At 42.5% G+C, this 15,759-nt stretch overlaps 1 protein-coding gene across 1 annotated transcript in view; it reads left to right on the forward strand.

The window, feature by feature from the left end:
- ppp1r37 (protein phosphatase 1, regulatory subunit 37) overlaps positions 1-15,530 on the forward strand; it is a 35,851-nt gene extending 20,321 nt beyond the window's left edge. The window contains exons 3-13 of the mRNA XM_028962939.1: positions 5,209-5,254; positions 6,069-6,169; positions 7,223-7,342; positions 8,248-8,398; positions 9,316-9,471; positions 9,609-9,721; positions 10,487-10,628; positions 11,179-11,345; positions 12,231-13,266; positions 13,567-13,659; positions 13,776-15,530. Of these exons, the coding sequence (XP_028818772.1) occupies positions 5,209-5,254; positions 6,069-6,169; positions 7,223-7,342; positions 8,248-8,398; positions 9,316-9,471; positions 9,609-9,721; positions 10,487-10,628; positions 11,179-11,345; positions 12,231-13,266; positions 13,567-13,646 (2,112 nt within the window). The 3' untranslated portion in view covers positions 13,647-13,659; positions 13,776-15,530. The remainder of the gene's footprint in view (positions 1-5,208; positions 5,255-6,068; positions 6,170-7,222; positions 7,343-8,247; positions 8,399-9,315; positions 9,472-9,608; positions 9,722-10,486; positions 10,629-11,178; positions 11,346-12,230; positions 13,267-13,566; positions 13,660-13,775) is intronic.
- The last annotated feature ends 229 nt before the right edge of the window (positions 15,531-15,759 follow it).

Below are 15,759 nucleotides of genomic sequence, written 5' to 3' on the forward strand. Positions count from 1 at the left end.
TTCACATAATACGCAATACGAACACAGAATAGTGTTACACACGTCCGTAAACTTCAGTACCAGAACACCACAAAGTCACTGGTTCAAACACTACTTACTACTATTGTGTCCCTGAGTTTCTCCTAGGGGACTGTTGTCACTGTTGGTTTGTAATTTTGGATTAGGGCAGAGGGGAATGATTTTAAGGACAAACCTTCAGCATGGTCTGAACTACAGTTGTGTTTTTGGCAGCCCGTCTTAATTTGAACTTAATTCTAGGCTTTGCGTCAAGCTGCCATTTTAGTTTTTATTAGTCTTAGTCACGTCAACTTTTGGTATAGTCAAGGTTCAGTCAACTAAAAGTCTGAGCATTTTATTCAGAATTATCCATGACTATTTTAGTCAACAAAAACTGATTGCATTTTAGTCTACTTTTAGTCAATTAAAATTGTATTTTTGTCTCTATTTAACTCAGTCAAAATTTTCTTTAAGTCAAATCTTAATTAAAACAAGGTTATCTTATTATTATATTATTATTATCTTATAGACTGAAGAATACTCCACATCCATTCCAGACACAGAAGACACTCGATTAGTTCCATGCTTTTTGACCATCTCATTGTCAAGAAAGTGCATCCAAAGATCACTTTGTCATTTTCTCCCAGCCATCTGCTAAACCATCAGAAATGTCTTGAAATCTAATGAATGCTGCTGTCAATGTGTATTGCAGAAGCATTCAACCATATGGGAGATAAGGGAAACCAAAACCGTGATATAATAACACAATTAAAAGTCTCAATTTAGTCAGAAAAAATTAAGATATTTTATTAATCAACAATATTACAGGATCGATTTTGATATGGTTATCAAATAGTTATAGTTAGTCAAATAGTTATTTTTTATAGTCATCACATGACCAGAATTTAAGTCTTGTCTCGTCTTCATCATGCCATAAAGGTTGGTTGAGGAAAACAACATTAGTATACATTGATGAAAATGAACTGACAACTGCATGTGTGGAGCACAGTTGTTTTCTCATTTCCTTACTTTTGGCTAGTTGAACCAGAATGCATGTGGGTTAGAGGACACTTGGGCAAACCAGATCTGACTGGCAAAAGAGCTGCTGGCATTATTCCCGTCTTTCTGTTTTTACTGCAGCATTACCTAGACATTCCTACATAGCCATTATTTAATTTATTTATCTTTAAATATTATGCATTAGCATGTGGTTACTACTTGTGACTGATAATTAAAACCTAAAAGGTGTTCCCATCTGGAGCCTGTTTTCTGGTGCAGAAGCTGAACAGAATTTCCTCAGGCACTAGTTGACGTGTGTGTGTGTGTGTGTGTGTACGCTCCTGTGTGACATCTCACACTCTCGTGGAAAGACTCATTATGACGTTAAGTCAGGAGGCACATGTTGGTAAATTTCCACTGGGTGCAGGGAACGTGGAGCCGGGTTTGGGCGGTTTAGATGTCCAAGTCATGAGAGTTTTGAGGGAATGAAGCGGTTTCCACTGCCAACACCTCCGCCAAATCCCTCTTTCTTACAAGGATGACTAAGCAGAGAAGGAAAAAGCCCTCATGCTCTCATCATTTAAATGACATGTGAAGTGAAACTCTGAGCAAGAGAAAGCTCCTCGGTGAGATTAAACCAAGTGAAAGAAAGTGAAATGATTTTCACTTGTGATACACAGCAGCACAGCCCACGGTGCACACAATGAAATTTTTTCTCTGCATTTAACCCATCACCCTGAGTGAGCAGTGACCGGGGAGCAGTGTGTGGGGACGGTGCTTTGCTCAGTGGCAACTCAGTGGCACCTTGGCGGATCGGGATTTGAAAAGGCAACCTTCTGATTACGGGGCCGCTAGGCCACCACTGCCCAATGGGTGCACTGGACCAGCTTTTGACAAATTTTTGCCAAAATTGCTTTGAGTATAAATGCTTCCATTTCGTTGTTTATGGCATTATGACACCTGTAATCTGTATGGGCTACAGGTCTGGCTGCATCAGCATACAGAGCCAGTCAATCTGAAATGTTCCTCCTGTTGGGACTCTTGGTCCAGAATTTTAATTAAACCCATGAAGAGAACCATAAGTGGTATTTTAACGCCTTTACAGCAGAAAACTATTTAAATTGTGAATTGTTATTCTAAAACATTTAAAACATTCTTCATTTCTTAATTACACAGATAGTCGCAACTGTGCTTTTGGCAATCATTAAAGTGTTTGTATGTCATATAACATAAGCCCACCTCTAAACATTTACTTTTAAGGCATTTGGCAGACGCCCTTATCCAGAGCGACTTACAACGTGCTTTCAAGTTACCATCGATGAAGTGATCAGTTCTGGTTCACTAGGACCCCAACTATGAATACAGTCTTTTTATTCACTCTGTTGTAGATTCTGTACACAAGTTCGACAGTAAAAAAGTTACAAGCTAATCTAAATATTCTTTAAAGATGAAGGTCTTGAGCTGCCGTTTGAAAGTGCTCAGTGACTGAGCTGTTCTGACCTCGAGGGGAAGTTCATTCCACCACCGAGTGGCCAAGACAGAGAAGAGTCTAGATGAGCATCTTCCTTTTACCTTCAGAGATGGAGGGACCAGGCGAGCAGTACTGGAGGCTCGGAGTATACGAGGTGCAGTGCGAGGTGTAATAAGGGCTGTGAGGTAGGATGGTGCTACTCCATATTTGGGTTTGTAGGCCAGTATCAGTATTTTGAATCTGATGCGTGCAGCTACTGGGAGCCAGTGGAGGGAACGTAGTGGGGTGGTGTGGGAGAATTTGGGACGGTTGAAGATCAGTCGTGCTGCTGCATTTTGTATGAGTTGTAGAGGTCAGATGGTACATAGAGGTAGACCAGCTAGAAGGGAGTTACAGTAATCCAGTCGTGAGGTTACTAAGGACTGAACCAGTAGCTGGGTGACCTGTGTTGAAAGATAAGGGCGGATTTGTCTGATATTGTAGAGAAGGAAAACCTAAACCTAACCTCAGTGAACAAATGTTTATTTATTTATTTGTTTGTTTGTATTTTATTCCAATCCTGATCCACCAAGGTGCCACTGAGCAAAGCACCGCCCCCACACTCTGCTCCCCGGGCACCTGTCATGGCTGCCCACTGCTCACCAAGGGTGATGAAGAGGACACATTTTGTTTTGTGTGCACCATGTGCTGTTCTGCAGTGCATCACAATTACAATCACTTTCACTTCACTTTAAGAATAAAAAGAATGACTGTGTTGATGTTGATATCTGTGTTACTGTAGAAGGCTGTTGGTTGTCCCATCCTATGTTTAAAAAAAAATTTAATAACTTTTTTCCAAATTGATTACTCTATATTTACATGGCAATTTCTACTTAAGCAAAAGTTTTAACAGTACAAGACGGCATTTATATCCAGACCCAGTGTGTTTCTCACCCTACATTGAGAAAGAATGGCTGAATCAGCATTGGAAAATTGACTTTTTCCTGGACTGCAGTGTGGCAATGGTGGCTTAGCAGGTAAGGATGCGGACCTGTAATCAGAAGGTTGCTGGTTCAGCCAAACAGAGCTCCTCTCTCTGTTGTTAAATATGTTATTATTGTAATGACTCTTAAGATTAAGAGGAACTGGAAATTAAATACACTGCTGTTTTGTTGAGTTTCACCATCTCTGCTCGGACCGATTTTAAGCGCTGTAATATGGGGAAAATATTCAATTAAATTACACGCCTTGACCAAAAACCCAAGGACAAGCAACGAGAACTGATTTGATGTGTTTCACAGTGTTCATAGAAAGTCCAGACCTGCTTACCAAAATGAGTAAATTACAATCTGAATATGACTTGCGTTGTCGTAGTTCCTTTTCAGGCGGACCAGAGGGACATACTTTGAATATGGTTATAAATCCAGCTGCCATTTAGTTCTCCAACTCAAGTGTCACTCAGCTTCTGAATTTTCTCGCTCTCTCTCTCGCTCTCTCTATATATATGTGTGTGTGTGTGTGTGTGTGTGTGTGTGTGTGTGTGTGTGTGTGTGTGTGTGTGTGTGTGTGTGTGTGTGTGTGTGTGTGTGATTCATCCTGTGCCTGATTCAGCTGAGGTAAATTCCGTTATCTTTATCTCTTATTTTAAATGAGACTAGAATTAACAGTTTCTTAGATAGCTTAAATACTCATGCTGTAGATTAGAGAACAAGCCCATGTTTCTGTCTTAAATTAAACTAATGGAAAATAATGAACCATCAGGCTTAGGTAGTAGTTGGTGGTAGCTCCTCTCAGATCCGTATACACTAAGTATTTCAAACCTGCCGATTGGCCGCTATCTTTGAGACAATTTCTAATCTAAATTAAAAAATAAAAGGGTTTGATGTTACTCTTTCCTCCCTAGTTTTCTCCAGTCATCCTGGTAATATCAGTTTTTTTTTTTTTTTTTATTTAAATTGAATTCGAAACTTATTTAATTTTTTTCTTTTTGGATGGTTTTGTGTGTGATCAGGGGTGAACGTGCTGTATTGTATGTATCATTTGTATATATGCAGTTTCTCAATAAAAATGGCTTATTGGGGTAATTATTGTTGGAATTAGGGGTGTGTGTGTGTGTGTTTGCAGTCCAGTGTAAAATGTGGTGCAAAGTGTTTGAATGTCTGCAGAGTCACATGGCCCTTTGGCAAGAGCTAATCAGCAAGCACCCAGACCATTAGCTCAGGCAGCACATGGCACATTTTCTGCATTCACTGCATCCCATTACACCTCTGGGTGTTTGTAGAGTGTTGCTGTCTGATGATGACCTCTGTAAGAATTGTCGGCACTCCACGGGTCATTAGAGTGTGTTCTTTAATGAGGACTTTATAGGTGAAAGACCAACTTATGTCCTGTCAGAATTAGCAATCGTAAATAATTCATCACAACCTTTCAGTAATAATTGAAGGCCTGGTTGACTTGATTCATTGTTCTGTTCTTGTGATAAAAATCTCTCTGAACAGGAACCTGCATTTCTAGAGCTGAAAACTCACACGTCTCTGTAATGTGAGAGTTGCTAATGGTGCAGACCGCTCCAGTTGCTGTCATTGCTGTTGCTTGTCATTGTCACTTTTATTAAAAGTGCCTTATCAAACGGTTCCATGTAAATGCCACTCGTTTACACACATTCACACGTGACCTCATCAAATATAAACACTGGACATGTTGACCACCGCGGCACGGTGTGAAGTTCCTATTTCACCTCTCTCTGTTTTTCTCTCTGGCAGGAGCTGACTCAGCTGACTCAGCGAAATGAGTGCCTGGACCTTAAGGGTGAGCTATACTGTCCAGTGTGTATGTTTCATTTGGCTCTATGATGGAGATAGAACTCTTTAGTGGTTATTTTATTTGTCTATTCAGGTTTGCAGAAGCCATTAAAGTCCCATTTTGAGTAGGGTGCTCTTATGTGACCACATGATCAATGTGCATTAGATTCTACTGAGGCTGTCATCGACTCACTGCATCTGAAAGTAGAATGTCACCTTTCAGGTTTCCTACAGTCATTATAAACCTGGAAAAGTCATGGAATTTGAAAAGAGAATTTTCCAGGCCATGAAAAGTTTTGTAATGCGAAATAAGCATATAAAGATCTGGAAAAGTAATTGAAATCTGATTGACACATGAATGTATAACGAAGTACGTGGTTCCTGTAAGACGGTAACTGTTTTTCTACAGTAACAGCTACAATGTTTAAAACTAGCGCAGGTCTATGGTAACTTTGCCTGCTTTATGTAGTGAACCACGTCACATCCCCGCGTCACATCTAAGTGCCTTAGAGTAATTGAAAAGTCCTGGAAATTCTTTTGTAAAAATGTATAGGACCCCTGACCTTTGCATGTGTGGGTCCTCTTTGTTTTTGTATGTACTCCTTATTGCCTGAGCCAGTCCTCACCCCATTTCTTTGCACTATAGCATTTGTGTCCTGATTCATGGATTTTAATGAGAAAAAAAACATCATAACTGTAAATGAAACATGCTTTCTTTCAAACGTCAACCTTCATCACAAAATATGATTAGTTGGAAGAAGGGCCTTTTAATGCTGTCAATTGAGGATTTTGTCAACTGAGGATTTTTTTTCTGTGTGTAGGGGAGAAACTGGACTATAAGGCTTGTGAGGCTCTCGAGGAGATCTTAAAGAGGGTCCAGTTTAAACTTGTGGACCTTGAGCAGACCAGCCTGGATGAAGATGTGAGTGCCTGCATGCTCTTCTCACAATGCATGCATATATACATATTTCTCTTCTTTTGTGTAAATATTAGATCTGTAGGGCTCGAGTGGGAATTTGTATCCTGACATTCTGAGTTAACGCTGAAACTGCGAAATAACTCTTACTGTCTTTCTGCTAGAGCTGTGTCCCTGAATAAGAACCCATAACCCTGTGTTGTTGGTGTTAATTACTCAGTTACTGATGCCACACTGATTTCACAAGGTAAAGACGTGTCTGCTGTAACCGGCAAACCACGCAACTATGATCCTGGATAGTAGCAGGGCACACTGTGTTCACGTGGTGTTGTTCTTCAGGTCTCCATGGTAGCAGCATTGATCATTCAGGGATCTCACCCTGTCTCCATCCAGATGCTTGAGTTCAGTACAATAGGTCCGGCTCAACCACAGTATTGTGTGTCTGTGTTTGTGTGTCTCTCTGGATCAGACTGACTTATCTGGAGCTGCAGAAATGATGAAACGTAAGAGGCTCTGAATAAGCGGTCTTAAGTGAATGTACAGGTGTGACGAGATGTGGCCTGCTGGTATTTCACCACAGATCAACTGTCTTTACACCATACAGGAAAATCTTCACATTGGAGATGACTGTTTCTCTTACTACAGCCATATTAATTGTGTACTAGGTCCTGAGTCACAGACACATATTTCAATTGCATATGAAATACTTTATTCAGTAAACACAAACTCAAGCAGAAATGCAAAGTGAGCAGTTAGTTTTCCCCTTAATGCTACTTTTTTTTATACTACCTGCGTGCGTCCAGCTCCCACATACCAGTATGTATTACATGTTTTCTGTATGGACATAAGGGACTGTGACTTACCCTCCTTCTCCTCTCCCATGGTGCTCGGCCTCACAGGAGAGCCAGTTTGTGTAGCGGGTTGTTCTGCCTAAACACACCCCCTGTGGGTCCACAACTGAATAGGGATAAAAGAAAATGACTGTGTGCATATCCGGGATTAAATAAAAGTGAGCAGTACTTTTCCTCACCATGATTTCATTTTGTCGCTTGTGCCCAGGGAGCGTCAGCACTGTTTGACATGATTGAGTACTACGAGTCGGCCACTCATCTCAACATCTCCTTCAACAAGCACATCGGCTCCAGGGGCTGGCAAGCTGCTGCTCACATGATGAGGAAGGTGAGTTGTCAGGTCTCTGTGCTGCTTGTGCTATAAACTTGGGGTAAAGTAGTGTTTGGGTCTGTTTTGTAGTGAGCGTCACTCATTCCTTCATCTCTTTTAACGCTCTTTCAGATCAGCCTGTCAGGACAGGTCTTCTGTAAAGTGTCACCCAGAGGAACAACACTGATCCTCCACATAGTAACAAAGGGAGGCATCGCATGTCCACCTATATATATATCAGATGAATGAAAAGAGCGGAAATGTGGGGAGAAGGTGCTCAGTGTTAAACTGTAGGGCTGGGTGTGACATTTTGTTAAAATAAATGAAGTGACCACATTTATATTATTCCCTTCTGACAGCTTTACAATAAATAAAGGACAAAAGGAATAAAAAAAAAGACACAAGGGACAGAGGCCAAGGTCCTTTTGTCATTTGAGCGAAGGGCCAGTGACAAGCAAGACTTGCAAAAAGTCATTTTCACCATTGTTGTGTGGACAGGCCCTTCTTGATTAACATTGTCTGTCCCAGCGGCTCCGCTTTCTCTGGTGATTCGTTCTTGATGCAGTAAATACACTTTTCAGTAAATGGTGTCATCTGAGCTGGTGGAGGGGACGTCAGAGGTGTCCTGCCCTGGCAGTGCTGCTGATGAATAGTGGGTCTTTGTTTGAGATTATGGCCCTGATCTTGTGGGATTATAGGCCAGATGTTTGAAAGCTTTATCTGTGCCACTGGCTATGTATAAATCACAGTCAAGTTGAGACCCTGGGATCACGATTTTTTAAGATGATTATGAGACTAAAATTTACCAAGCAGAATTCTGCAACAATTCAACCCAATAAAAACAAGTCTATAATTGCGTACGAACACGTGTGGACCATGTTTTCACCGGAGATGCTCTGTTCCTGCCAACTCCTTGGTCATAGACAAGTTCCCTGCAGTACCTGGACGCACGGAACACGCCCCTGCTGGACCACTCGGCCCCGTTCGTGGCACGTGCCCTGCGCATCAGCAGCAGCCTGGCGGTCCTGCACCTGGAGAACGCCGGCCTGTCCGGACGCCCACTCATGCTGCTGGGTGAGAACTTTTCTGCTCTGAGCAGAAAAATGTCGCTTAAGGACTGCCCTTAATAATGTCCAAGCAATGTTGCCACAACAACAATCCGAATAATGGAAGTAAACCTAATTTTCAATAATAAGGTTGATTAAATTCATTTCCAAACACACTCTTCCAGATTGGAGAAGAGGCCTCTGCCTCGTTCCTTTTTCCAGCTACGTTAGCGTTTACATTACATTTAGGCTTTTAAATAACCTGCTTCTTAATCATTTAAGTCTCTCAGCAGTAAAACAATTAGTTCTGCAAATGAGTTTGCTTAATTTGAGGTAAATCAGAATACACTGTGATGTTCTGGCACGGGTCATTTCTTAAGTGATACATGGTGATGCATTATTGATAACTTGTATCCTGTATTGATAGATCAAAGTTTAACTAGAGCATTTGAACCTGTGTGACATGAACATTACTGCCATCACCATGTAATAAAACATGTATATAGTACATATATTTTATTATGTTTAAAAAATTGCAGTGATTTTGTTTCTGATATTTTACATTTTACAAAGATGTTATATTGTAGACAGCTGTTCTTGTTCTTTGTTGCCTGTAGAGAATGAAACAATTTACCATGTGTCGTAAGTTACAAGTCACGTTATCGGGTGGTTGCTTCTTTTCTGCACCTTGGAGCAACTGGACCAGGAACCCTGGTTAAAAACACAGCCCCATTAGTCCTTTTGTTTAAAGTCACAGCCTTTATTTTTCAGATAGTTATTATTATTGGCTAGAGCGGCACTGTGTAATCAGGTTATTAGAGTTCACTGGTGCTAATGAGTCTGGTTTGAAATAATTGTATTCGCTCCCTCTCTGTCTCTCCCAATCAGTCTCTGTCTGTCTATGCTTTTGTTTCTCATCATCTGTCTCCCTGGCTTCTCCTCCAGCCACAGCTTTAAAGATGAATTTGAATCTGAAGGAGCTGTATCTAGCCGACAACAAGCTGAATGGTCTCCAGGACTCCGCCCAGTTGGGGAATCTCCTCAAGTTCAATTACAACATCAAGATCCTGGATCTCCGCAACAACCACATCCTTGACTCTGGTTGGTCCCCTACCCTGCTTTCTTTTGGTTTTGCTCTAAATTCCTCTTTGCTGACCTCTTTGGCAGAAGTTCTTCAGCTGATTTTGTGCCGGGATCCCTTTGGTGATGCATGTTTTTTTTGTTTGTTTTTTTTACAGGTCTGGCATATCTGTGTGAAGGCCTGAAGGAACAGAGGAAGGGCTTGGTGACTCTAGTACTGTGGAACAATCAGCTCACGCACAATGGCATGGGCTACCTCGCTGCTGCATTGGTACATATTTAATCTCACACACACACACACACACACACACACTCGATGAAGAAAATATACTGTGTCACCTTAGTCACACAGTATGATCTATGAGTGTGGCTTTAATGTCACGCATGGGTGTAAACAAATGAAACTTTGTTTGGGTCTGGTGATCTCAGCCTCACCTATCGACTATTTTCTCCATAACAGAAGATCTCATAGCATAACAGTAGCTAATGCTGATATGGCTTAAGTAACTCATGTAAGGTAAGAAAATCTATGAGCTGTCAGCAGACCTGTTGACAGATCGTTACTAGTGAAGCTGGAATTAGGCCATTTTTCTTCTCTATACCATGGGTGTCTAATCTCTTCTAGACCAGAGTGGCTAGTGAAATCTATATAGAAGCAGGATTTATTGGAATCTGTAATGCCATTAGTTATGTTCTGATGTTGTCCTATATTTTGAAATAGCCAATTACGTAAAAGCATTACTGAACAGAAATGCATTTTTTTTTTTTTTTTTTTTTTTTAAGAAATAAGTTTGGTCTGGTGAGACAGGAACTGCAGTATTTTCTGGGCTTCTGAAAATGCTGGTACAGATCGGTCAGTAGCCTTGACCGGTTGATTGAAGGTGCTTATTTCAAAAATGGTAATCCCGTGTTTTAAAAAAAGAAAGAAATAAATTCTGTAAATGTGTACAGATTTAAAGCATTGCTGCCCTCTGCCTCTGGAAAAGTGCAGTTGGTCGAGTGACCTTTCTTGCTCCTTTTCTTTTTCCCATCACAGCCATGTACTCAGAGTCTGGAGACTCTGAACTTGGGCCATAACTCCGTGGGGAACGAAGGGGTGCATAAGCTGAAGGATGGACTTATAGCAAACCGCTCTGTCCTCCGTTTGGGGCTGGCCTCCACCAAACTTTCTTGTGAGGGTAAGAACACAGTTTCAGTAGGTTGTAAATTGAGATTCAAAAATTGCAGAAAAAGGAGCACACTATTTATTGAAAGTTGCATTTAAACTCAAACAGGCTTTGAGTTTACCACAGCCTTTTAAAAGGTGGAATCTGTGCAAAAATCATGAACTTGTAATGTCAGACAGTGATGTTGTCTAAACTTCTTTTTTTTTTTTTATCATATCATGTTTTGGCAGTATTTATGAAGGGCAAAACCATTTCATTCATTTCTTTACGCCATTTACTTTAAATTGACGTAAGGGCTTAGCTATTCTGACATAACCATCCTGTGCTTTAATTGCCCTTGCTGATAAGCGTATTACTCTGATATCCCCTTAAACCTCGTCCTGCCCAACCTCTATGTGTCTTGCATCAACTGTACGTCATTGATGTCTTTATGAAACATTGTGTGGGTGCTTTTGAAACAGCACTGTGTACTTTCTGTAAATACTGTAAATCCTGTAAACTTTGGGGTGTATTAACCTGTGTGTGTGTGTGTGTGTGTGTGTGTGTGTGTGTGTGTGTGTAGGAGCAGTGGCAGTAGCGGAGTTCATTGCTGAGAGTCCCAGGTTGCTGCGTTTGGACCTGCGGGAAAATGAGATAAAGACAGGGGGCCTAATGGCCCTGTCTCTCGCTCTCAAGGTCAACACTTCTCTACTCCGGCTTGACCTCGACCGTGAACCCAAGAAGGAGACGGTGAGTTCACTTCCAATATGGTAGTTTTGTTTTTTTCTCTCTGTCAATGAAAGAACTTTGGAGAACATTGGAGTCTCACACTCCAGACCAGGAGTGGGCGAACGTTTTAGTTAATATTTGACAGACGAATATATATCTGACATAAATATAAAAATGGCATTACAGTGTTCATATTTACACAATCAGTAATGCAGATCACACTTGAATAAAATGTTTGAGATATGTGCATTTTGACTATTTGAAGTGTACATATTTAATGATTTGACCTGTTTCTTTGTCTAGTAGTACAAAGGAATGAAAATGCATGTATGAAATACAGCCTCTTTCCATCACATAATAAGTATGTGCCACCTAATGAACGTCACCTAGCTTTTTAAGTGCTAAAACAATAATCTTAATTTTTCTTAATATTGATTTGAGGGTTGTTAAGGAGTATTGTAGCAGCTAGGTGCATCATTGGCAGAGTAGGAGATCTGTCCTTGACTGATGTGGTCTGACTTTCTGTGTTACTGATTGGGTCCTGACTGTTCAACTTTATTTGTTGTGAAACGCACAGGACTGAGATCATTAGAATTCAAAGCTCAAAGGAAATGGTGCTTTTATGGCATTCTGGGTAATGCGCAACGGTTCTAAAAGTGCAGTGGAGGGAGTGTTCAGAACGGTGCTTTCACGTGAACAGCATTTTATTATTAATCGCCTTAAAAACGGCACAATTTATAAAAACGTGTCATGAACCTGCAGATTAATGGCCAGGAGATTCAGCACTTCATATCGCCCGATCTATAAAGTGATTTCACAGGATGTGGCCCACGGGATGTAAGTTTGACGCATGTGTTCTAAATGTCTCAGGTCATTGAAAATGACAAGTTATTGTTTGGTCCTCAGGTGAAAAGCTTCATTGAGACACAGCGTGCCCTGCTGTCAGAGATCCAGAACGGCTGCAAGCGGAACTTCATCCAAGCTCGAGAAAAGGAAGAGACTGAGCAGAAGATGCGGCAGTCTGCCTCAATGGCTGAGATCAGCACTGAAGACACAGCCAGGGAAGAAGAGGAGGAGGAGGAGGAGCGAGGTGCAGCATCAGCTGAGCAGACAACAGAAGGAGAGGAGGAGGGGGATGATGAGGCTAAGGTGACGTCAAACGATGATCAGGAACCCCAGAATCAAACACCAGTTATGTCTATAGAAGACTCCGACTCTGACACAGAAGAAGAGGAGGATGAGGAAGTTACAACAAAGTCTCCTCCCCTAGTCGCCCCCCCGGGGTCGACCCCCACCGCAAGCCCGAAATCCAACCCGATCATCAGCACCGCTCACACCATCCCGTCTCCGCCTGTGTCCAACCTCTCAGGCGTCACAGTCACTAATGCACCTCTTCCACCCGGGACCCCTCCAACCCCTGGACGCTGCATCTCAGTGTCCAGCCCGGGAAGGGGACACAAGATCTTCATGGTGACTCGAGTGGAGAGCCCGCCCGAGCAGCCACAGCAGCGGCATCCAACAGACCACTCCGTCTCCGACGCTAATAAAGCAGCATCTCGAGCTCCACCAGCGACCTCTCTCCAGCAGCAACCAGCCCGCACTACTGAGCACCAGGAGGACCTGAGAGAGAGCAGCCAAGACTGTATCATTCCCAGTCAGCAGGTGTCCTCACCGGAATCGAACACCGAGCCAGGGCCTCAGTTAGGGCGCCCTCTGGAGTCCGAATCCGAACGCACGGTGGAGTTGGAGCCATTAAACCAGACAGAAGAGCAGCGGGCTGTGCAGAACCACAGCAACGAGTGCCAGACGGAGGGACCGGCCGGTTCTCCCGGCGACCTGGAGCCTGTAGGCGCCGCCCTGCCTAACGGCCTGAAGCCAGAGTTCGCCTTGCACCTGCTAGATCCCGAGGGTCCCAAACCCGGCAGCTGCGTGATGGAACATGGCGAGTCCGGTTTACATTCATTCCTCCAAACTGTGATTCACAGCTCTGCTGTTGGGGCAGTGGTGGCCTAGCGGTTAAGGAAGCGGCCCCGTAATCAGAAGGTTGCCAAGGTGCCACTGAGGTGCCACTGAGCAAAGCACCGTCCCCACACACTGCTCACTTGGGGTGATGGGTAAAATGCAGAGGATTTCACTGTATGCACCGTGTGCTGTGCTGTGACAAGTGACAATCACTTCACTTAAGATTCAAGATGGAAAATAATTTTATTTTTTTTTTTCTCATTTTAATGTGCATGTGTAGTGACTGCAGAGCTGCATTGTGGGCAGGAACTGGAGGAGCTGCTGCTGGAGGCCAGCCTGGACACCGGGCGGGACACCTAACACTGTCACCATGGTAACACACCTACACACAGGGACCTGTGCCTAGGCAGACATAAAAGGAGAGTTGTAGCTGTATTGATGTTGCTGGTTTGGACTTACTCTCCTCCCTCCTCTTTCTTCTTCTCTTAGGTTGCTTAAAACCAGGCAGTCATGCAGTGCACATGGCCCAAGGGGCCAGTTTTGGGGTCCTTTTGCCTCTTTCTCCATCATCATCATCATTCCTTCCTCACCTTTCTAACTGAAGTCAAAACTGAAAAAGACTTTCTTTAAATAATAATAATAAAATATCAATATATAATAAATGACAGTGATCCAAACAAAGCTGCATCTGTTCACACTACAGGCCCCTGAATGAAAGAATATGAATAGTTTGAAAAAAGTAATAATAATATTAAGAAGAATCAGCCAGCCACACTACTCAATTTAGCACTACATAGCCACCATGAGAAGGCTGAGGGACTCATCTACAGAGGGAGCAATGAAAGGAGCAATGGGAATAGCTCACCGCTCAAAACCAAAGACCCAAGGACGCACACTTTCACTTGCATGCACACAGACAGAAACACACATCCGCTCACTCCTTCCTTCCCTCTCATGTTTCCTTCCCTCTCACTGACACCTGTTGGATCTGTGAGGTACTGCAGCAGGAAGAGGCTCGAACAGATTCGAGCGTCTCCTCCTCCGCCGCTGGTTCATCTTATTATGTGGGGATTGTGAGGTTGGCCTGTGGCGGTCGGGTGTGTGTCAGACTGCTGCCAAAGTTGAAAAAATGTCCCTTTTCCCCCCTACCCCACTGCTTTGGCCCCTCAGGAATCATACCCCATTTGTTTCAGTGATGCTGAAGGACATCCGAACCATTCTTGATCTGCCAAAAAGAAAAACTCTTGCTACTCTATAAATTTCTTTAGGTTTATTTAGCGAATTGAAGCGATGTCTTGACGCCTTTTCGGACATCGGTGAATGTTTGAGAAGGAAAACTGAAAAGGAAGCGCTTTTCTCTGGATGCCTTCTACCACTGGCCATTCGTTCCCAGAGCACTTTCCGTTGGTTTTCGTCTCTCTGGGAGAGCCAAGCAGAGTGGAATACAGTGAAGACTGGTCCGTTTGCTGGACCTCATGTCTCTGCGTTCTTCTGCTGGCTCCACATCAGGCCCGAGACACAAACCAAACGTTGCCTTCAGTCACATTGTTGTTCCTCGACCTTATTTGCTGCTTTAAAATTTCTGTTGTTTCTATTTATTTCATAGCAATATGAGCCTACTTTTGTGTAATTTTTCCCCTTCATTTTTTTCCTTTGGGGTTTGCTTTTCTAGATTTTTCCCTTTTTTGGTGTATATTTTCAGATTCTAAAAAAATATCAATGATATGTTTGTCTTTGTAGTTTTGTTCTGTGTTTGAGAATGGAGGTGGGTGTTGATTGGAATGGAAATGTCCTGACCCTGGACTGAAGTAAAGGCTCTGATAGAAGTGAAGGGCAAGAGGGGTCAGCGAGATGCAGACTACAAAGCCAGCCCTGTGTGAACTTTGACTTCTGTCCTCTCCCAACTCTCACTCTTGGTCCCTGACAGCTGTCACTCTGTGTTTGTCTAAGAGGCATGGCGAGTGAACCCATTTTACACACACACACACACACACACACACACATTTAAAAATGAATCACCTTCAGCTTGTTGCCTCTGTACCTGATTGTCCTGGCCTCAAATTTGGCATATGTGTGCAGCCCCAGCCTGATGTTTGTAATGCTTTCATTTTTAGTAATTTTTAAATTACTTGTTAAATTAATCAAGAAAGTACAAAAAATATGCTGGTAATCACAGAGATGTGTATGGCAACAGAAATTTTTGCTTCTCTCTCAAATAAATGCATGTAATGACACTCCAATGGTTCATCTCTTGCTCTCCTGTGGTGCTTGTGTGAAAGACAAGATGGTGTTCATCTTCTGGTCTCTACTTGCTACGCGTCAGGTGTTATTACATCTTCTACTTGTTCTTTTCCAGGTTGTGCTTCAGATAGACATGATACTACATGACAACATAGAGTTCAAGGAAGGGACAAGCAGATCAAGCATCTCTTCAGGTGCCAGGTTAAAAAGTTTAAATATCGCTCAAGATCTT

The sequence above is a fragment of the Denticeps clupeoides genome, chromosome 19 (assembly GCF_900700375.1).
Source record: "Denticeps clupeoides chromosome 19, fDenClu1.1, whole genome shotgun sequence".
In the NCBI taxonomy this organism is placed as follows: domain Eukaryota; kingdom Metazoa; phylum Chordata; class Actinopteri; order Clupeiformes; family Denticipitidae; genus Denticeps; species Denticeps clupeoides.